Source organism: Dreissena polymorpha, chromosome 5, assembly GCF_020536995.1.
Source record: "Dreissena polymorpha isolate Duluth1 chromosome 5, UMN_Dpol_1.0, whole genome shotgun sequence".
NCBI classification, from domain to species: Eukaryota; Metazoa; Mollusca; class Bivalvia; order Myida; family Dreissenidae; genus Dreissena; species Dreissena polymorpha.
The window spans coordinates 99283623-99308112 of NC_068359.1; the positions used below are offsets into that span (position 1 = coordinate 99283623).

The window sequence follows — 24490 nt, forward strand, 5'->3', positions numbered from 1 at the left end:
ATGTCAGCTTTAGTAAATATAGAATACAATTAATTATCGTAATTACTCGGACACTCTAGGTTTTAGAACAATCCTTTTAAGCCAAAATATGTTTTTTCATGACTCGTAACTATCGGACATACAGGTTTTCTTCCACAATTAGCGACTCATACTTTTCGAACAGTAAATTGCACAGCTCCATTTCACCAGATTTTTGTCCTGGTTTCGCATATCTAGTGACCATTCGATCATATTACAAGCGGATTGGTAATAAAACCTGGCAGATAAATGCCTGAGGGCAATGGTTCATACATTTTCGTTATTGGGTAAATTTCCATGTTTAGCGGTAATAAACAATGGTTTCACCATGCAGCATCTGAAACGGTTTCGTATTAAGGACGCAGTATGTTTAGTGTTTTTACTTGTGTATACCATTTTCAGGTAAATGATAGCTAATTTGTCAAGTTGCATTTATTTGAAAGCAGAAAAAGAAGAGAATAGCACAAAAACTCATTGCACATCGATTAATAGTATTTATTTCAATACAATAATTCACAAACAAACAAACCATATCTTCCTTTAATTTTTAGAACAAATGGTAAATTTTGAATATTATTTTAAACTGAATTTTAAGACATGAAACAAAAAAATCTTGTTAAGTGTCCGAAAACTTAAAGCAATTATGGTATGCTCGATAACTTAATTAAATAGATTTATCTTGTCTTGACACAAAATATATATGAAAGGATCTCTCTAAGTAACTAAAATTTAGTTAGTTATTGTTATCCAATTACATAGAGAGATACCTTCCATCAAAACATCGTTTTAGATTGCAGACGGCGGTCAATTTAACTGATTTTTATGTTAGATTAGTGAACAATTTTCCATAATACAATATCGAATTGATCTGCTAAATTGAAACTACGTGCATAAATGCTTGATGCCCATTTCTAGCATGCGATTGTAGACTGGGTGTGTGAGGTCAATATCACGGTCGCGGTCAGTAGATATTGGAGAATTGTTTGTACTCTTTTTTTAAAGAGCACTATTAATGAAATTGTATAAGTTGATTCCTTATCTAATGGATTGATGTGAAGGTCACTATTAGTAAATATAGACAAGCATAGTTTCGGTTCACAGAACGAATTTAGATATGAGGTGCAAGAATGTGAAAATTTTACAACTTCATTTTGCATTGCTTCTCCGGATCAAGGTCAACGGTCATGGTCATATATAGAAAAATGTTTCCCAATCAAAATCCATATTAATAATATGTATCGTTGAACATTTTGCAAATTATAGAAGTACTTAATAGCTTACCTTTAATAAAACAGACGAAGCGTTTAAAGTGAAACACGCCGTAAACTCTGGCAAAATACAACAAATTAGTAATCGCTGTTGATTTATTAAAAAAAATGTTCTATTAAAACTACAAACAAAACACGGTATGTCCATATCTGTCGAAAGCAATGTCCCTTTAAAAATGTTGACCTTTTAATATATTTTCAGTGCTTTGATTTTTGTACATGACATTATATGCGGAGAGCTTCGATTGCTTTCATTACAGGACAACAAGATGTTGAGCATGACAGTTAGCCGGTGTGTTATTCCGAGATTTGCGCAATGTTTAAACAAATCAGCTGCATTAACTGCTGGTTTTATACCAAAGAAGTTATACGGATACACTCAAAATAGAAACTTTGCCAAAAACGCTACAAAATACCAAAAAGAAACGTAAGTTTTTATATTTTACATGTTCTTTAAAGTGGGTGGGGCATGACCGGATAATTTTTTAATGCTTATAAAGTTACTGTATCGTGAAGTATCTTGTATACATCCGAGAGGTAAGCACATTTCCACTGAACTAGTTGACAAAGTGGTTAAACAAATATTTTATATGGTCAGCAAATTTTACAATTGGGAAAAATCTTGACTTCTAAAACTTGTAAAAGGCCTCCAAGTAAAACAAAATCATGAAAATGTTAATTTTTCCACAAAAAAATGAATGTTTGCATTGACAATAAACCATTAAAATCATTAAATGGAAACAAAATAAACAAACTGTCCAGGCAAAGGATTTAAAACAGTGTTTTTATGGCAATTTCGGGGCTGATATTCGGCCCCATTCCCCTCAAGAAAGAGTATACTCTGTGTGCCTAATTTCGATCAGGTGCCTAAGTTCTATCAGTTTTTTATGACGTATTTTTGAATACCAGCACTTACATCAGGCGCCAGCCTTCCTGCAAAAATTCATAACAGAAGTCGTAATTCCGTCAACCTCTCGTAAAAAATGCGGTTTAAACAGGTCTTTATGAATAACAAAGCTTAAATTATTTTAATTATCGATACCTCTTTTTTCATGCATTTATCGCATTATATTCTTTAAATCACCATTATATTCATTAAACATCCATCAAAATACTCTTTTCTAACTTGCCAGGGAAGCTGCAGTTTTCAGGGGAGGTAAGACAATTCTCCGTAAATAAGCGCTTTGTTTACCTGTGGCTCATAAGGGGGCATTCATAAATTAGATCGACGCATTACATTTTAAGATAATAGACGTCCAATTAAGACGTTTATTGTTCAATTTAAGCTCTTTACTGCAGCGCAATTGCCACTAAAAACTGGCTTTTAGAAGGGGTTAGACATTCCTATGTCCACATTGTGTTTAGGAAACTATCGTATTATAATAAATGTAAATATGTTTGGTAATTTTACAAATGTGTGTTTTTGAGAGTTTAATGTTCTTTTTTGTTACCTTCTTAACTGTTAGTTGTTGTTAATTTTAATAAATATTTAAGACACACATTACAATAATCTTCAAAATATATGAATACCCTTTCTTTTCTAAAAAAACAACAACATTAGAATGTCTCGCTCCTAGCTTAAGTATTCGTGTGAGCAAATAACTATTTGTCTACCCCACGTGAGCCCCTATTTGTGACGTCATGAAGACAAGTGGTCGAACTTAGGAGTGCTTCTCAGTGATGTAATTCATGTGGGGTTATAGATAGTTTTTAACTGTTTACGACCGTTTTGTTTGTTTATATTCCTTTTTTCGGCAGATTGGGATATTGTTTTGAATACTCTGTCTAAATACCATAGCAAGTTTTCAGTAATCGTTTTTGATGTCGAGCATGCGCAGAGACAAAGTTTATCGTGATCAAATTTGGGCACACAGAGCATATATATTTTTCCCTGATTTTGTAGAAAAAAATCCCCTCCAGAAAAAAAAAAAAAATTCTTAGAAAGAACTCTCTTATAATAAATATTTATTTCATACCAACTAACAAAGTATATAACAAATTAATAATATAATATGATTTTGAATTATTATAAAGAGTTACATTAAATTAGTATTTCCCAAATCAGTGTACTTTTCATATGAATTTCATGCTTTTCTCAAAATGGCCAGGAAAAGGCCTGATGTATCTGCATATATTGTGTCAATATTTGATGATAAAAACATTGCAATTTGGTCCATTTTATTGATGAAAAAATGCTCAAATTTGCCATTTTATCGATAAGAAAGTCCCAATTAGACTCAAAATGGCTAGGAACACTGAGACTGTGCATAAAGGCTAAACTGTCTGAAACTAATGTTGAAAAAATCATTGGTATATATTTTAGAAAAAGGACAGAGAAATTCAGCCGTGAATATAACATTCATACATACATGGGCAGTGATTCATTTTGAAATCTACATCAATGAGTCCCTGGGACTCGCATATTGTGAAACAATGGGTCCAAACTGAAAACAATGGGTCCCAGATGTCTTTGTAAATTCGTTACAAATAATCTACTTAACATTATACACCTTAGCAAGGGGCTCTTTTATGCAATTTGACAGCTCAAAACAGAAATAGGTTTATAGCAAGTAAAATCTTTATTTGTTTTACTTTTAATAACAAACAGTGAAACATATAACATCTTAACAGAGAACTTTTAACATCTTTAACAATTTGGACTGACTAGAGTTTTAATAAATTGGATGACTAGTGTTTATAATGTTTTGGTCAAAATTAGCCCTTTCAAACAGTGTGACAAAAGACAATTTCTCCTTTGGTCAAAAGGTTTACACCTTCAATACAGATTTAGTGTAACAACACTCACACTGTATTAAAAGTGTATAGCCTTCTTGCCTTGTTTTTTCTCCAAACAGGGAGAGCTTTTTCCACAAATTCATCGCAGGCAAAATTGCACAACTTCACTCTCATAAGTTTGTCTTGTTTCCCTTCAGTAAACGTGTTCCTGAATTTGGTCAAGACCTTATTCTATACAGAAAAAACCCTCTCACATTCTGCAGTATGAACAGCAGATGTCTGTGTTGTTATATGTACTTACATTCTACGTTACATAGGACAGAATACTGTACGATCTGTATCACCATTATGTATGTACCATATAAAAATAAAAGATTCTATTTATTTCAGAACTTGTAAATTTTTAATTGTCACTTTAGAAAACACAACAATGCTCAATTAATCCAGAAAAGTATAATAACATTGCTTTAATATATAACTGTCAGCGGTCACAACAGACGAACGCAAACTGTGTTTTCCGCCGTTTATTCTTCACATTTAAACCACGTGGTTTACATCGAGGCTGCGTTATTGATAAATATCTATATAGCGAGTTTAAATTGTTGAGGATCAATTTTGAAAACCTTTTTGGGTGGGATTTTCTTTGTTTACCATCCGGGACAGCCAATTAAACGTCCAACAAACTTTTAATAAAACGCCGTAACTGATTGGATAATTGATGTATTTCAACCAATCAAAATACGTGTACTACATTCCGAATGTAGTAATGTGACTTCCCTTCTACTTTTCAAAATGGTGTTGACATGTGTTTCGCTTATCTCCACGAATCGAACTCTGTATCATGTACAACTTTGACGATGTTGAAAATCAGAGTTTTTAAACAATGCTTCCCGAGGACGCACATGTTTGAGAATTATGCGTCCCCAGAAAAAACGTGCGTCTGGCAAGCGGGGCGCACGGCAAAATGAATCACTGCATGGGTATTCATATAATTAATTTCATAACATATAAAAGAGTGAATTTTTTATTTTCCCCTTTTCCTAAAAAACAACGCGTTTTTCCCCTTTGGACGGGCCCCGCCACCATTCCCCTTTTTGTGAAAATAACACTGAAAAGCACATGGTGTTTATAAAAAAAATCAAATACAAAAAATCTTTTTAAACGGGCTTGTTACAGTTATTTGTCTATAATTTAGCAAAAAGTGTATAATGGACTACCATTTCAAATATTACAGTAAATATTACAGGTTTGTTAATAAATTGATTCCATGATACTTTTAAAAATTACAAAATTCAGTAAACAAGTCACTTTAAAGAAGTGTATGGTAAGACACATGGTTGTTAAAAGCATAACATGTTGTGTATGTTACTAAAGGGACACTTGAGTACACTGGCAACTTTTGTATGTTACTAAAGGGACACTTGAGCAGGGTTTTTTTTGGCCCGATTTTATAGCCGAAATTCGGCTATGTTCCCAATCCCAAAAAGTATACTTTTTTCCCAAAATGTGGCAAAAAATTCCCAATTTCCAAAAAAAAAAAAAAAAAAAAAAAAATTTTTTTTTAATTTTTTTTTTTTTTTTAGAAAGAAGTCTAATGCATATTTTATCTCAATATCAATTCAATTACATCTAACAAAGTATTATATGATTTTGTTCTTTTAATTTAAATGATTATAAAGAGTTATATCAAATTTAGTATTTCCCTAATCAGTGGACTTTTCATGTGGAAAAAAGGCTAATGAAATTATTTTCCCAATTTCATGAAAATGCCGATAAAATTCCCAATTCCAAAGCCATGGGCTATCTTCCCAAAAAGTGGAAAAAAAACCCTGCTTGAGTACACTGGCAACTTTTGTATGTTACTAAAGGGACACTTGAGTACACTGGCAACTTTTGTATGTTACTAAAGGGACACTTGAGTACACTGGCAATTTTTGTATCGTAAAAGAAGGGGTACTGGAGGTTTTGGTAAATAACAAGTTCGGTAAATTGGATTTATATAGTAAATGCCGTGGAGGTTTCGGTAAAATGGATTTTTATAGAGGTATACCTACAATGAGGTGTTAATTACACCTATTATTGGCTTACAATAACATCAGGGGCATGTTTTTGCAAACTGGGTATTAATTTTGAAAAGATTAATTAATGCTATGCCTACGGTAAAGAATTAAGGGGCATGAATGAGCTACCACTGAACTTTTTAAAACAAATACTTTTACTTAGGTTAAGGTTATTGTAGGTACCAAACCAAACAATGTAGATTGAATTTAAAATTTAAATTTATTAAAAGTAAATTTACAATTTACATAAACCAATACTAATTTTTAGCTCGACTACATTGTATTATATATGAAATATATATAGTGGAGCCATCCTACTCACCCCGGCGTCGGCGTCTGCGTTAGCATAGTCTACCCCAAATATTTTCTTTGTCTCTTGACATATTGCTTTCATATTTTGCATACTTGTTTACCAACATGACCCCAACGTATAAACAAGAGCAGACAACTCTATCAAGCATTTTGTTATAATTATGGCCCCTTTTCCACTTAGAATATGCAGCAAATGTTAAAGTTTGCGTACTTCCCCAACTATTGTCAATGTCCCTTGACATATTGCTTTCATATTTTGCATACTTCTTGACCAACATGACCCCAACCTATAAACAAGAGCAGACCACTGTATCAAGCATTTTGACATAATTATGGCCCCTTTTACACTTAGATAATTGAACATTTTGCTTAAATTGGCATAACTTGTTTATTTATGATCACATTTTATTATTACTTTGACAAAACAACACTTACCTGAATACCACAATGGATTCCACCCAAACAATACCCCAAGCCGCTACCCAGAATACCTCCCCCCCCAACCTTCCCCCCCCCAATTTTATTTTTTTTAAAAACATCATCTAATAAATTACCACACCCCACATTATACCCCCCTCTCACCCCCACCCCCCCCCCGCCCCCCACCCCCCACCCCAATTTTTTTTCTTAAACATCATCTTATAAATTACCACACCCCACAGTATACCCCCTCTCACCCCCCCTACCCCCCCCCTTCCCCCCCCCAAATTTTTTTTTTCCTTTTTTCTATTTTGAAAGATCGTCTAATCAATTATTGAATATGAACAATATCCCCATGATGGCTTACGTTATACTGTCAAGCATTCAAAATTCAAACAGTCGAGCGCGCTGTCCTCTGACAGCTCTTGTTTAAAAGAATTGTTGCTTTTATTTAAATAACATAATAGTAATAACAAGAGATTGCCAAGCAATATTGTCGCTTAACGGTGAAACTCCACCATTGTCAGAATTTGTTTAACGAGAGTTGCGATTAAATAACGCATAATTAAAAACTGATAAAAATGACCTCTAATATAATGCCAGCAGACCCGAATGAATTCACTTCATTTATTCCAATAAGGTAAACAACAAATACAATAATAAAACAGGGGAAGTCTACACTGTGTATTAACAACCTGTGTGAGGATCCCTATCTTATCAGCTCAATAAACAAGTACCTGGAAAAAATTGGATGTACGGTCAAAATAACATGCTTACCCAATTATTTTATTTATACCACAAATAAACATCCTTTGATGTCACCACCAGTTTTTTTTGTAAACATGATTAAAGAAGGAAAATGTTTGATTTTTTTCACAGTTTGAAAATTACTGGTTGTGTACGTAATTCCGGCCTGTACGTTAACAATTCGGCCACCAGTATTTAAGCATTTTCACAATCTAAACATACATATTTCGATTATTTGTAGAAAAATCAACTTGATAACATACCCCACTCTCAATATTTAGCAAATTAATAAGGCATATCACTGTAAACTTTTGTTTTAAAAAGTGTGTGTGAATGTCAGAGTTTATTTACAGGTCATCGCTGCGTCTTCATGACTACCTGATGTGCTGACCTGCTTGTAGTAAATTGATGCGAAAATTATATTCATATAAGAAAATGTATTTGATAAAATTATTATTTTCTTTATCTTATAAACTTTAATTAAGTTTTTTCTACTGAATTGTATAAAAACATATATTAAAAACAAAAAAATCAGGACCTAAATATAAACTTGTAATATATAAATGACCTCCCTTGATTACAATATTAATAGGTTGCAAGCCTGGGTAATTAAAATTAACACTTTGCAAACGTCTCCCAATTGATAACATCAACTCCGTACATTTTAATAAGATATTTTATTTTGTATCAAGCAACTCAATTAGTGTACACGCTCAGGTTTTTTTTTCAACTTTTTGGGAAGATAGCCCATGGCTTTGGAAATGGGAATTTTATCGGCATTTTCATGAAATTGGGAAAATTAATTAATTAGCCTTTTTTTCCACACGAAAAGTCCACTAATTAGGGAAATTCTAAATTTGATATAACACTTTATAATCATTAAAATTAAAAGAACAAAATCATAAAATACTTTGTTAGATGTAATTGAATTAAAATTGAGATAAAGACACTTCTTTCTAAAAAAACAAAACAAAAAAAAAAAAAAAAAAAATTTTTTTTTTTTTTTTTTTTTGGAAATTGGGAATTTTTTGCCACATTTTGGGAAAAAAGTATACTTTTTGGGATTGGGAACATAGCCGAATTTCGGCTTTAAAATCGGGCCAAAAAAAACCCTGACGCTTATCGACATAAGGTGTGATAATCCCTATTTATACCAATTTACCGAAACCTCCGCGGCATTTGCTATATAAATCCAATTTACCGAATTTGTTATTTACCGAAACCTCCATAACTCAATAGAAGTTGTCTGACTGGGAATTGCTTATGATAACCGGAATGTGTCTAGTTCTGAAAACAAGGATTTTTATTTATCATTACTTTAAGTTTTAAATAGTAATTACAAAGTGCAAAAAGCAATATAGGTTATATACAAGCCAGTCAATGTTGCTTAATAATAATGTACAAAATTTAGGCGACCTTTTATTTAATATATTTATAATATGATGACAAGCAGGCATTTGCCCAGGATTTTGGTCAAGGCAGCGTGGAATGGGGTTGGTGTGGAAGGAAGGGGGCTGTGTGTCAATTTTTTTCTTAATAAAAATCTACACTACTTTGAAGCTATTAAAACACAACCATGAATAGAGGCAAACACCATGATTGACCCCCTTAAATGACCCCTGTAAGCCCCTTATGCACACACTGCTGATTAGCATGTGCATGCTTTGATTGGTTGTGTGCAGAATGCAGACCCCATTCAGATCACAGCTTCCAAACACTTCAAGTCTTGTGAAATTTGGTTGGGAAAAACAAACGCCCCGGAAAAAATTATTTTGAAGTTGAGGCACACCAGGGCCGCTGTGCTAAAACTTCCTGGGGAAATGCCTGATACAAGGGAATCAGCTTGACAAGAAAACATGTTTTGAAGTAGAGCAGGTTACACATTGTTGAGGGACAAGTAAATTCTAGAAAATATAATTACAGAAGAACTTGAAATTAACTTAGAAACAATAAGTTTCCAAACAAAAATAATTGTTAGACCCTCAGTCTGTCACACTGTCACAAAACCTTTTAGACGAAACTCTATAAGATATCAACATGAAACTTTATAGGTGTTTAGATATCAATGAGGAAAAGTGCCATGCACATGAAGCATAACCCTACACTTTCTTCAATAAGAGTTATTGCCCTTTTTAGCTCACCTGTCACGAAGTGACATGGTGAGCTTATGTGACCGTGTTATGTCCGGCGTCCGTATGGGTGTGCGTGTGTGCGTGCATCCGTCAACAATTTGTTTGTGTAGACAGTAGAGGTCACAGTTTTCATCCAATCTTTATGAAATTTGAACAGAATGTTTATCTTGATGAAATCTGGCTTGGGATTGTATTTGGGTCACCTGGGGTCAAAAACTAGGTCAAAAACTAGGTCACACAATAGGTCAAATAATAGAAAAACCTTGTGTAGACAATAGAGGTCGCAGTTTTCATCCAATCTTTATGAAATTTGGTAAGAATGTTTATCTTGATGAAATCTAGGTTGGGATTGTATTTGGGTCATCCGGGGTGAAAAACTAGGTCACTAAGTCAAAAACTAGGTCAAATAATAGAAAAACCTTGTGTAGACAGTAGAGGTCACAGTTTTCATCCAATCTTTATGAAATTTGGTCAGAATGTTTATCTTGATAAAATCTGGGTGGGGATTGTATTTGGGTCATCTGGGATCAAAAACTTTGTCACTAGGTCAAAAACTAGGCCAAATAATAGAAAAACCTTGTGTAGACAATAGAGGTCGCAGTTTTCATCCAATCTTTATGAATTTTGGTCAGAATGTTTATCTTGATAAAATCTGGGTTGGGATTGTATTTGGGTCATCTGAGGTTAAAAAAATAGGTCACTAGATCAAATAATAGAAAAACCGTCAACAATTTGTTTGTTTAGACAGTAGAGGTCACAGTTTTCATCCAATCTTTATGAAATTTGGTCAGAATGTTTATCTTGATGAAATCTGGGTTGGGATTGTATTTGGGTCATCTGGGGTAAAAAAACTAGGTCACTAGGTCAAAAACTAGGTCACTAGGTCAAAAACTAGGTCACTAGGTCAAGTTATAGAAAAAACCTTGTATAGACAATAGAGGTCACAGTTTTCATCCAATCTTTATGAAATTTGCTCAGAATGTTTACCTTGATGAAATCTGGGTTGGGATTGTATTTGGGTCATCTGGGGTCAAAAACTAGGTCACTAGGTTAAATAATAGAAAAACCTTGTGTAGACAATAGAGGTCACAGTTTTCATCCAATCTTTATAAAATTTGATCAGAATGTTTATCCTGATGAAATCTGGCTTGGGATTATATTTGGGTAACCTGGGGTGAAAAACTAGGTCACTGGGTTAAATAATAGATTAACCTTGTGTAGACAATAAAGGTCACAGTTTTCATCTAAGCTTTATGAAATTTGGTCAGAATGCTTATCTTGATGAAATCTGGGTTGGGATTGTATTTGGTTAGTCAGGTGAGAGATTCAGGGCCATCATGGCCCTCTTGTTTAAAATTTGATGTTACATTTCAGGGTTATAGCTCAGATACACTATATGATTTCAAAATGAAAGCTCGTGGTTGTATACATTGTAGATATCAATAAGAAATGCAATGCATAAAAACAAGTACCCTACACTTAATGATTTTTTATGAATTTTTAGTATATCAAGAGATTGGCATCCATCCATAAACAAAATGTATTTGGCTGGGGATACATGCATAAATTCAACAAATTTGCTTGTTGTATTTAAAATTTTCACCAATTAATCATTTGCTTTGCAGAAACTGTTTAACATCTAAACCATATGATCTATTTGTTAATTATTAGCAATATAACAATTTGCTTTGTAATATAATTCTTTGACAGTTTTTAACCAATTCAAGTTTGTCAAAAGATGTTCCATTTAAGGCTTTTTCCTGTTGTATCTATGGGTTCTTTAAACGGACTAATTCCCAAAGTTAAATGGTTAAACACATTTTTGTAGAAGTGTCATATGATTATTATTTCTCAATTTAATTTCAATAACATCTAAAAAAGTGTATAACTATAATTTATATGAGTTCTTGAATTATTATAAAGAGTTACATTTAATTCGTGTTTCCCAAATAATTGGACTTTCATTTCCTGACTGAGTTGCTGGTTTCCTTTTTTATTTCTCTTGTTGCATCTTTCAGTTGTTTGCTTGTGTGTTTGTTAATAGATTTGTTCACCCATAGCCATGTTTTTTACCATTCCAGCGCATCAGTTACTTTTGTGTGTTCAGATGGCACAAAATATACAGTGGATGCGAAAGTTGGGGACAATCTTCTTGATGTTGTGATAGAAAATAACATTGACTTAGATGGCTATGGTAAGAACAGTACACTAGAATTCAATTTATGACAAATGCTTTATTGCCATGAACATTTTCTTAAGACGACAAAAAGATTCTCATGTAATCTGATGATGGATTAACACATTTTGAACTTTTTAATGGTTTAATAAAATTGATAATGATTAAACATGGAAAATGCTCATTGTTACAATGATATTGTTAAAACGGTTTGAAGAGTCCCTTAAATAAAAGCAAGTATAATATAAAAATTTGTCAACTTTTTATGACGAGGCACATTATATGTGTCATGCATATAGTAAAGTACATGTACCTGATTTGTGTCAAACACCAGGGCTTGACACTATATGCTTTCAGCTCACTTTTCGCTCACTTAAAAACCGTGTTTAGCCTGCTTATAGCTCACATAAAAAACACACTTTTTACCCACTTAAAACCAACTCCACAGACAGAAGTTGGTCTAAGCATGTTTAAAAAACCTCAAAAAACCAACTTGTAGAAAATCATACTCACTTTAAACCCACTTAAGATGGTTAAAAAACCCACTATGTTGGTTTAAAGCGAGTTAAACCAAGATTTAACTCAGAAAAAACCAAGTCGGTAAGCTAAAAAACCCAGTCGGTAAGCTAAAAGCGTGTCTGAAAAACCCGCTTTTAGCACAGTGCAAATACCGCAGAGTTAAACACAGATGCCTGAAAAAAACTCACTTTAAACCCACTTAAGACGGTTAAAAAAACACTATGTTGGCTTTAAGCGAGTTAAACCAAGATTCAACTCAGATAAAACCAAGTCGGTAAGCAAAAAGTGTGTTTAAAAGACTCGCTTTTAGCTCGGTGCCAATACCGCAGGGTTAAACCCAGTTTAAAACTGGGTTATAACCGGATTTTGCTCACTTTTTTGACAAGGGAGCACGCCTTTGTTAGTTTTTTTCACAGTGAAAACATGCTTTTAACTCGCTTTAAACCTAGTTATTAACAGTATTTTATCTGTGAAAAAAAACAAAAGAAATTTGTGGGTTTGGGTAAGTTGATTTTTGTGGGTTTTAACAGTGTTTTAGTGAGTTTTTTTAAGAAAGTAGGTTTTTTGTGAGCCTTTTGTGGGATTTTGCAGTGTGAAAAACAATAATTTTGGACTGATATGTTCTAGAAAAAATGTTTTTTTTGAAGCAATTACAACAGTTCATTATAAGCCCCATGTGGTTAAAAGGGAAAAAAACACAATGTGTACGAAAATTATGTTTATATGACAAAAATAGTACACCGCAAATTTATACAAACAGATTATTTTTACAATACATTATAAAATAATAGACATTTATGGAAGATTTTAAAGCAAAAGGTTGACCGCAATGGACCACTGCGGGTGGAGTATTTAGACCGCAGCTGCTGCAGATACCTGGATCTCAGCTGTTGGAGGTACCTGCACCGCAGTGGAATGAGGAACCTGGATTTCAGCTTATGGAGGGACCTTGACGGCATACGGTGTTGGGACCTGCACAGCAGCTACTGGAAAGACCTTGACTGCTAGGGGACCTGGAAAGCAGCCAGTGCAGGGAATTAGACCTGATCTTGGCGGGTGGAGGGACCTGGAAAGCAGCTGGTAGATACCTGGAAAGTGGGCGCTGGAGCGACACGTAGTTGTACCATTGATGCTGCTTGTGTCCTTCTCCTCTTGAGCATCTCTTATGCCAGTTGATCTGCAAAGGATTAATACCATATCACTTTCAAAAGGGCAAGGCATTCTTCAAACATGTTGATTGGTTATGTTTTCGTTCCACTTAACTATGAAATATTGCTGTTATGGTAATCTTGTTGCTTTAATAAAAATAAATTTAAGTTATTTGCTTGTTGTTTTTGTTTGTTTATTTTTGAAATTTTAATCCCGTGATCACATGTGACTTAGCACTTTTCATCATTTATTTAAAGAAATTGCGTTTGGTAGAAAATGCAGTTTGAAAATGTACCAAGATGCGTGGTCTCATTTGGCTGTGTGGTCTGGTGGCATTGTAAATGCAATAACCTGTATAGTTTACCTCTCAACAAATCGAGCTTTCTTGGTCAAGGACAGGGCGAGGTTTTCCCACTCTTGTTCCCCTCAAGTTTGCCAGCTTGTGCAGGGTAAAAACCAGGTTTAAAAGTCCATACATCAGGCAGGCGATGATGCACATTCTTTCCAAAGGATCTTCCCATCGATGTCAATTTTGCCTTGTGGCAAGAGTTTAACCTTCAAAATTAAAATATATAAGTTCTAATTAAGTATGAGGGAAAGAAATCCGTTCAGTAATAACCAGAAATAGATATAAATAAAATTTTAGATGACAATAACCATGAAACACAACCATAATTATTCACTGTACACAACATTTACACTTTTTCATGTGTAAGTTTATCTATTTTTGCTTCAAAATGTGTTGTTTATCCTTTAAATTGCAATACAATAACTTATCCATTTACATTTCCCAGTGACAATACATAAATATGATAATGATCATAATTAATTCAATAAACTAAATAAAAAAAGGGGTAAAGAAATGACAATACAAACCTGTTAAAACTGTTCTTCAGTATTCCAAAAAAAACAACAGGCAGTTCAACCTCCTTTCCAACCAACTTATTATTGATTTCCACATTGCAGTAAATAACGCATTGTTTTCATCACACAATACTTCATGCTGACAGAATTTCAAGACATTTTACACTACCTTTATAAGTCTTTAACTTCTTTATATTAATGTTGCTGAATTAAATTTAGCTCAATATTCAATTGCTGACACCAGCTTATTTTTCAAAAGTTGTTGTTTTCAAAAAGATAACTTCCTCAGTGCAATAGCCAATCAAAAGCCTTATATCTTATTCCACACAGCCTTATCTCTAGGCAAACCCCATCAGTAGCCTTATCTACCCCTAGATAATCAGTACCCTGTTTAGCTCTGAATGCCTGACAGATTGTTATCTGTTTATTGTTAGTGGTGTGAAATAAGGGTGTTTTTAGGTATTGTCTTGTTATTTTGTTGACAGTTTATGTAACACAGGTCATGTTTGGCATTTTATTATTTTATTGCAAATTAAGAAAATGGATATGATGGTATCATATGCAAATATCAAAATCTTGCATAACTTATGTACAAAAATAAATAGATTATTTCCAAAATAATGTTTCCAATACCATAATTATTTAAATATGCAGATTTAACAAGTAAATACTGTTTTAAACAAATATAAACAATCATATGAGATTGTTTAAAAAAAAATAAAAAATTAAGACATAAAACAATCATAAGATATTGTTTATAATAAAAACAAACATAAAGAAAAAAATCAAAGTGAAACACAAACTCTTTCATTTTCATGTATAAAACTAAGCTTGACCATTGTTATAGTTTTTGTCAGTGATACTTGTTGTCCATCTGTGAACCTGTGATGTTCTGAAAGAGCCATTTTCATCCAATATTCCCTAAAAATTATGGGGAGCACACAAATGTACAATAGGGACAATGGCAAACAAGCTGTAAAAAAAGCCCCTTTACAATTGACTTGTTTTATTTATGGCTATAAACATTAAACAAAGACCCAGTTGAAGAATTATTGTTTCATTGATGAGTTATATTAATAAACAAAAGACCAACTTGTTGAAAAGTGTGTTAAAGTGAGTCTTTAAGCCTTGTTGCATCTCTCAACTTATTTACAAAAAGACCAAGTTAAACTCGCTTAAACCCACTTCTGTTTAAAAAAAGACCAACTTCTGTTGTAAAAGACTCGCTTATAAAACAAAAAGACACACTTAAACACACATAAACCAACTCATAAATAAAAAGGCTCACTTTTGACACACAAAAAACCGACTTCTTACAGAAAAAAACTCGCTTAAACACACATCTTCTTAAAATAACCAACTTTAAACTCAGTTAAGCACAGTTTAGCGCACATAAAACTCACTTTTATTAGCAAAAACCAACTTCCGCTAAGAAAAACTCAGAAAAAACACAGTTTTATGTTGGTTTAAGTGTGTTTTGGTATGAAAGTGGGTTATTTTTTGACAAGGATAACCTCTACAGATTGGTGTCCACAGGAAACCCTGCCTATTAAAATTAGAGCAAAATCCTGGGTAAAACTGGTGTTCCTCACCAAAATTTGGTGGTCTCGGGTTCCCGGGCCACTGTTAGTGTCGAGGCCTGAACACCCGTTGTCATATGTAACATAAATGGTAAAGCATCTGACATTCTATACTTCATACAATGCTGTATATTTGGGGTTGATATGAGGCCCCATTCTCCTGCTGTAATAGTATTTATTTTCATAAAAAGTGCTCTTCTGGTTGTAAGCTTTATTTTTAAATGTTTCTTTTAAAATGTACATACATAAAATATTTTATTAAACAATCACAGCAATATTTTTTATCAAAGAGTGTTTGTTCCTATTTTTGGTGGCATGTAATTCAGTTTATCTAGCAAATCATTTTTATTTTTATTCATATTGTAACAACTGACAATGATATGACATAATGCTGTTTATCTTGAAAAAAAACTCATTTAAAGCAATTCCAGATTCTCCACAAAGTTTTAAATGGTTAAAAAATCAATTGCTATGTAACAAAGATAGAACATTTCCAATAATCGGTCTAGATACTGTGACGACAGTTGACAGAAACAAGATATTCTGTTGTTACCATGTGTTATTGTTTTGCACCAGGAGCGTGCGAGGGAACCCTGGCTTGCTCAACCTGTCACCTGATATTTGAGAAGGCAGACTACAATAAGCTGCCAACGCAACCCTGTGATGAAGAATTGGACATGTTGGATCTTGCCTTTGGACTCACTGACACGTACGTTGATATGTTGTTAGCTTGGCGTTTTCGGAGAAAACCAGAGGTATTGTCATAGCCAGCTCCTCCTGCCGTCAGACGTCCGCGTCGTGCTAAAACCTTAACATTTTGTTAAGGTTTTCAACATTGGCTCTTAAATCAAATCTCTTCCACCTACAACTTTGAAACTTCATATGTAGATGCACCTTGATGAGTTCTACACCCCACACCCATTTTTGGGTCACTCGGTCAAAGGTCAAGGTCACTGTGACCTTTAAAAAAAAAAAGAATTCTGACAAGCTTTCATTTATTCAAAACTGCACGCGTAGCCAAGGGTGGCATCCGTTATGTGGTGCTCTTGTTGACACAAAAGATAGTTTGAAAGGCCCTGTTTACTAGCTTAAGGAGGGCCACCTTCCTTAAAAGTGCAAGGCCATTCCCCCCACCTTCCAAAAAAGAATAAACAAAATAAATAAAAAAATGTTGATTATGATGCACATTTTTTCAAAATATAAGTTTTATTGAAATATGTATTCCCCGGTCTTATTATGCCCCCAGATCAAATGATGGGGGTATATTGTTTTTGGCCTGTCTGTCTGTCATTCTGTCCCAAAACTTTAACCTAGGTTAAAGTTTTGCGATAACTTTTTACATATTGAACATAGCAACTTGATATTTGGCATGCATGTGTTTTTCATGGAGCTGCACATTCTGTGTGGTGAAAGGTCAAGGTTATCATTCAAGGTCAAAGGTAAAAAATGTTAAATCAAAGCAGCTTATTAGGGGGCATTATGTTTCTAACAAACACATCTCTTGTTTTTTTAATACATTTCCCCCAAAATGTAAGGCTGTGCTTTTTCTTCAAATCAAGAAAAAACATTGAGTGTAGGGAAAAATCTGTGACGGGGTCAAAGGGTTCAGAGTGTTGCACAAATGGGGCACAGTGAAAAGCAATCCAGATCTTGGGACATTATCTAATAATTTAAATATTAATTCCTTATTGATAAAGCTCGGGAATTCCCAAGGCCAACACTTGAAATTAAGATTGCAGATCATTGTCTGTTCATTTAACACTGAATAGTTTTTATGCCCCCGGATTGAATGATCGGTGGTATATTGTTTTTGGCCTGTCTGTCTGTCATTGTATGTGTCTGTCTGTCTGTCTGTCCGTCTGTCAGTCTGTCACAAACTTTAACCTTGGATAAACTTTTGAAATAAGTTTTGCAAAATTGAAGATAGCAACTTGATATGTGGCATGCATGTGTATCTCATGGAGCTGCATATTTTGAGTGGTGAAAGGTCAAGGTCATCCTTCAAGGTCAAAGGCAAAAAAAAACAAATCCAAGGGAAGTAATAAGCTTTAAAGGGAGATAATTATCTGAACCTGCCAAATGAAAAAAATTAATTAAATTAATCAAAGCGGCGCATTAAGGGGCATTGTGATTCTGACAAACACATCTCTTGTTTAATTATGTTGAATTCCAACTGATTTGATTGTGGTTGTTGATCAACCTCGAGGTGCAGGCAGGTGAGGGGGTTAAAAAAAAAATCAAGATGCTGCACTTTGCTATTTTTGTCTGGATCTTCACCCAGTTGAGTGCCAAACTGTCTGATAATCTCTATAAAACTTAACTTGATGCAATAGTTTGGCGCTTAACCCTCATGAAGCAAAGTTACTGCTGCATTATATAATATTAACTGATATGAGAACTGTTCTCAAATGATTTGTCAGCCTTGGTGATGGTTAGGATAACTTTACTGATACTTTAGTTGACAATGTTTTACACATAGGTGAAATTTGGGCTGCTTGTTAACTGATACTTCACAATCGAAATGTTAGAATGAGTTGCCATGCCTTAGCCTGGTTTCTGGTGCTCAGGGAGTCAGTGTCAACACTTTGTTTGTCACAGGTGTGGCATGACTGCTTTATGATGCCTCCGCTGTGTTCAGTGCTAAGGCGTCGCAATCACCTGTACGAATAGAATCATGTTTGGGAACAACAGTGTCAATTTAGGTTGACATCATTGCTTACTGATGTGATTTATATGTAATATCCTGCTGTCAAGATATAGGAATAAACTAATGACGTACATGATGTAGGTTTTACAGAAACTATACCTTGTTTTGACATTTTCTCATTTTTGTGTGTGATATTTATCAAACAATGTCGTGACATTTGCCAAAACTTGTCATTACCAAATCAAATCTTGTGACGACATATTCCAAACCTTGTTATGATATTTATCAAAACATGTCATTATATTTATCAAACCTTGTCATGGTATTTGCTAAACCTTGATAGGACATTTACTTAACCTTGTTATGGCATTACCAAACCAAGCAGTTAGGCCATTGCCAAACCTTGTCATGACATTTACTAGACCTAGTTATGGAATTTACTGTAGCTTGTTGTAATGTTTTTAAACCTTATTATAACCTTTTATTAAACTTTTGATGACTTCAGTATGAAATAAAGACCTACATAAGTAGTTACTTTTAATTGAATTACATTATTGAATGATACACATGATGCAACAATTAAAAACAACATGTAACTGTTACAAATTACCAGGACGTTGTGTTCAAAGTAAGGTGTCCATTGTAGCAATATTATTATTAATCATTATAACTAATTGTTTCTGCAGGTCTCGACTAGGTTGCCAGATAGTTGTGACTAAGGACATGGATGGACTTGTAGTGAAAGTGCCTGCTGGGGTTGCAGACGCAAGGGAACCCTCCTAGTGCTTCCACACCTTATACACAGTGATGTGTAACCTCAGATACTGATCCATCACAGATAGCAGCAGACATGATGAAACCAGCTCCTCTGCAGCAGTGTATCAAAGTCAATGCATGAAGAAATACAAATTTAAATTTTATATTGTGAATTACAGTAAAATGATTACCTACTGTTTGAAGCAGCATATGAAACAAATTGCAATGACAGAGAGAAAGAGAGAATACTTTTACACATAAATTGTATAAACATAAAATTCAAGAAAGAAATTAACACATGAATATCAAATTATTCAACAATTTCATCATTCAGTAGTGTTGTCAAGGTGTGAATTTATCTGGATAAATCATGGACAAAGGCTGTTGTCTTTTACATCATTGAATAAATATTTTTTAATAATTTGAAAATTACCTTTCAATATGCATGTTGATGCTAATGAATGATAAAATTCATGAAAAATGTTTTAAAACAACAAAAAATGAGATTATTAATGTATTTCGAGACAACAAGAAAGTCTAATGCATTATACATGGTGCTTATCAATCTAGAGTAAAAAATATTCATATGAATGCGCATAAATCATTGGTTTTGTTGCTTGCATACAATTCTAAATAACAATTTAGTTGTTTGAGTATATATGTATGGATGGTATCATGGACTAATAATGGAATTTCGGTGTCAGTATTTGTATACGGCCTGGTTATGGACATTGCAATGTGTATCTATTGGAGTTTCTGGCTTCACAAATTAGATTGAGATAACAAAATTAGCCATTTAAAATTGTAAATACAATATATATTGTTATTAAGTTTCGTATGTTATGTAATTTTCTATCACATCAGTCATACACTCTTTGATCAGGTGTTACTGTGTTGATGTGATGTTAGAAGTTTTATATCATCTATATGTAGTTTCATATGTTTAGTCCCCTACCGGTGTGATAACTCAAAAAGTACTGAAGCTAGAATGATGCATTTTGGTTTGTACCATGAGTTGAAATGTATGCAAGCTTGATTGATATAAATTGGTATGGGTGAAAACTAAAAAGCGCCTTATAGGGAATCTTTTTGTCATTTCAGTCTGTCTGTTTTACTTCCAAAAAATTAAGATCCTGATTGATAAAACTCAGTTCTTAGCAAAATTATTTCAAAGAGTCAAGATAAACATACCACTAGTTTGGAATGAATGCTCTCGGGTCTGAATCAATTGATACTTATTTCTATCTAATTGACTTTGTAAATATTTATAGATTTGGTTTAAACTTTATTAGATAATCATGGATTTAATATATGAATATAGCAATTAAGATGATGGACTGTAAATAACATATCAACTATCTAGGGCAATTGATTAAACTTGGTGTAAGCTTACAGGTTAATCCACTAAAAAAAAATTCCCCTTTACAGATACACTCCCGTATCTATCAACATCTCGTCAATTGCATGATGGCAGGTGTTATCCGAACAATTAATGATACATGAAAGGATCCTTACATTATTAAATAAATACTTAAGCTAGAATGATGCCTTTTTACAGATAGAGGGCAATATGTTTGTATTTCATGTTTTTCCAAAGTTGTGGTTGCTATGGTTACAGAAATAATTGAAAACTAAAATTTGCATATTGCCATAACTAAAAAGTACATAAGCTAAGCTAATCAAACTTTTGAAGATCCTGTTCTTCTCCAAAAACATAAATCAGGTAGGGGATTGCTGTTTTGACTGTGACAAAGCTGTTTTTAATTATGTGTATTTTATTTTGTACTTCGTTGTTGTGATGGTATGGACACCAATTAATTGTAATGACCTGTTGAGCATTGAGACATATAACATTTTTATGTCCTCTTTGGGAGAAGCAAGGTTGCATAGCTTTTAACTTGTATGTAACTGGGTTTGTATGTAGATAGGTCGGTGATTTGGGCCATAGACCATTTGTTATACATGATAGAGAACACTTTGACCTACAACCTTGCAATTTGGTGTGTTGGGTACTTGGGAGGAAAGAAAGATGCCTATCAATGTATATCAATTTGGAAGTCAGCTGGTGGAAGTCTTTTGGGGCATGGTAACATGAAATTAAATAGACATTTTTAAGTAGTCATTTTAAGTTCTATTAAATTTGCATGAAAAACATTCCTTAAGCAGACTTTCAATTGTGATAAAACACCATCTGGATAACACATTTCAATGATCAGAGATACTGAAAGCTGTAAATGCCTTGACGCATGTTTTGCCATTGACATTTTGTTAAACAAAAAAAACTGTTCCAGCCAGTTTCATTAGCCTTAAAGTGATTTTGTTTTGGGTGATGACGCCTGATGTGTATTGGTTTAAACCATTTGAAATGTTATATACGTAAGGGAAGGGGGGGGGCTATTTGTTTTACAAACATCTCTTTTGTTTTTTAGCTCACCTGATAAAACTTCGGAAGAATGTATGTTTCCTTGACAATATCTACACACTTTATTCAGGGACATGTGTGCCAGAAAACTAGGTCACCAGATCAAATAAAAAAAACAAAACATTGCCACCTCATGTTTGATTATCTTAAATTGTATATTTGTTAGAGAGCAATTCTATTTTTCAAAATGTTTTGTACAGATATTTCTGAAGAATTATTATCCTGAATAAAAACAATATTACACATTTTTGATGTACAATAACATTCATGTATTGGCAAAGAAAATATAAACTTTTTTTCCATAGAACAGTCAACAAATGGGCATTTTAAGTTATAATACTGAAGATATTAATTTTATGTGTTTTTTATATGTAATACCGGTAATTGTATTTATGGTGCATAATTAAGTGAATCATTATGTGAAAAATTTGATTCCAGACTGAAAATAAAAAAGAAAACAAATGTTTTATTATACAACCCATGCGAAAGACAAAAAAATCTTTTGATGAGATCTGATAATTTTTAAAATTTACTGGACCTCACCAGATTTTGCCGGTCCTCATTCTTCTTCAACAAACAATAAAAATTACCTTTTGTAGAGTTTATTTTCATTATTTTGACATTCATGATATTTAACAATTCTAAATACAATCAAATAAGAACTTAATTGAAACCTGTTATTTCAAAACTATTAAGATGGTCAGTTTGACTGGTTGGTAAAATCTGTTGTATTTTAAAGTTAAATAATACAAGGTAGTAAAATCAACATAAACAAGTTCTCTTTTTTTTTACATATTCATAGTTTTGTTTTAATTTTAAGTCAAAGTTTTAGATATTGCTGATATTGTTTTTTTGTCTGACATAAGGGTCCAACAGTTTCGGAAATATTATCAGACCTCAGCAATTTTTTATCGGATTTGTTCGAGGTCTTTCGCATGGGTTGAAAAGTTTTATACAATTATGTTGATATTATTTTAATATATATGTATTCATATCAGCCAACAAATTTTTATTAAATATAAACAATTTTATCATTTTTGTCATTTGTTCAGCATTATCTGCTAGTAACTTGTTTAATGGATTATAATGATACTTTTTACCATTAAGAAACAGAAGTTGTGAACAATAAACAAACAATGTTGCAATATTCCAGATATTTGGAAGATTATGTTGTCTCACATCATTTGTAATTTGTTCATTTTGTTGGTTGTAAAACACGTACTTACATCATAACTGAAGAGGGCAAATGCGTGAAAAAGCAGCAATATTTGTTAAATTCAAGTTAAAAAAAATCCTTAAAGAACTTGTAAGTTCTACATTGAAACATTATTTTGACAAATATTGTCATGATGATATTTCAGAGATCTTGTTCTACAATATGATTTTTATCTCACCTGTGATGAAGTGACATGGTGAGCTTATGTGACCGTATGATGTCCGGCGTCCGTATGTGCGTGCGTGCGTCCGTCCGTCAACAATTTGTTTGTGTAGACAGTAGAGGTCACAGTTTTCATCCAATCTTTATGAAATTTGGTCAGAATGTTTATATTGATGAAATCTGGGTTGGGATTGTATTTGGGTCATCTGGGGTCAAAAACTAGGTCACTAGGTCAAAAACTAGGTCAAATAATAGTTTTCATCCAATCTTTATGAAATTTGGTCAGAATGTTTATCTTGATGAAATCTGGATTGGGATTGGATTTGGGTCATCTGGGGTCATAAACTAGGTCACTAGGTCAAAAACTAGGTCACTAGGTAAAAAACTAGGTCACTAGGTCAAATAATAGAAAAAACATGTATAGGCAATAGAGGTCGCAGTTTTCATCCAATCTTTATAAAATTTGATCAGAATGTTTATCTTGATGATATCTGGGTTGGGATAGTATTTGGGTCATCTGGGGTCAAAAACTAGGTCACTAGGTCAAATAATAGAAAAACCTTGTGTAGACAATAGGGGTCACAGTTTTCATCCAATCTTTATGAAATTTGGTCAGAATGTTTATCTTGATGAAATCTGGGTTGGGATTTTATTTGGTTAGTAAGGTGAGCGATTCAGGGCCATCATTGCCCTCTTGTTTTCATTTTTTCCTCATTCAATCAGTCTTTCATGATTATGTATTGAGGTTAAAGAAGGTGTAGTTATTATGTTGTATGTGACTGTTGTAGAAGATAGATGGAGTAAGCAAACAATTTTACATGTCATAATAATGTTGTTATCTAATAAAATTTTGTCAAAGCAGTTTGTAATACCATTTATACAAAGAAAATTTTATTAAACATAATTGCATGAATGTCTTCCTGTTCCCTTAAACATTTGGCGTCTTTTATAAAGCCTGTGTTTAAAAACTTGAAAAACTAAGTATATACTAGTAATTGTCAAACTTGCTGCTATGTGATATTTGATAAAGATTGTGAAAGCATGATTACGCAGATTGCACATCATAGAGAAAATGAAATTTTTCCATAAATCCAAAGGATCCCAATAAATCAATCTCCATGCAGAGTTGTCGTTCCTTGCTCTCACATACAATCTCTGCCATCACATGAAAATCCTACTAGATTTGGTAGGATTTTATTTTTTGGTTTAAGTATTATATTATAAGTTAAGGTTCATCATAAAAAAATAATTACATAAATTAAAAAAAATAAAAATAACAACGGTAAAATTATTGTACTACGAGGCT

At 33.2% G+C, this 24490-nt stretch overlaps 1 protein-coding gene across 2 annotated transcripts; it reads left to right on the plus strand.

The window, feature by feature from the left end:
- The first annotated feature begins 1549 nt into the window (after positions 1 to 1549).
- On the plus strand, positions 1550 to 24305 carry LOC127881018 (adrenodoxin-like). 2 transcript variants are annotated; one of them, XM_052428597.1, is made up of 5 exons: positions 1550 to 1713; positions 11775 to 11887; positions 16558 to 16690; positions 19315 to 23427; positions 23574 to 24305. In XM_052428597.1, exons 1-4 carry the CDS (start codon positions 1556 to 1558, stop codon positions 19409 to 19411), a joined length of 501 nt encoding a protein of 166 aa, XP_052284557.1. In that variant the 5' UTR covers positions 1550 to 1555; the 3' UTR covers positions 19412 to 23427; positions 23574 to 24305. The 2 variants fall into 2 exon arrangements, with proteins under 2 accessions (XP_052284557.1, XP_052284556.1); XM_052428596.1 differs by having other exon boundaries at positions 19315 to 23407; positions 23534 to 24305.
- Positions 24306 to 24490: the final 185 nt, after the last annotated feature.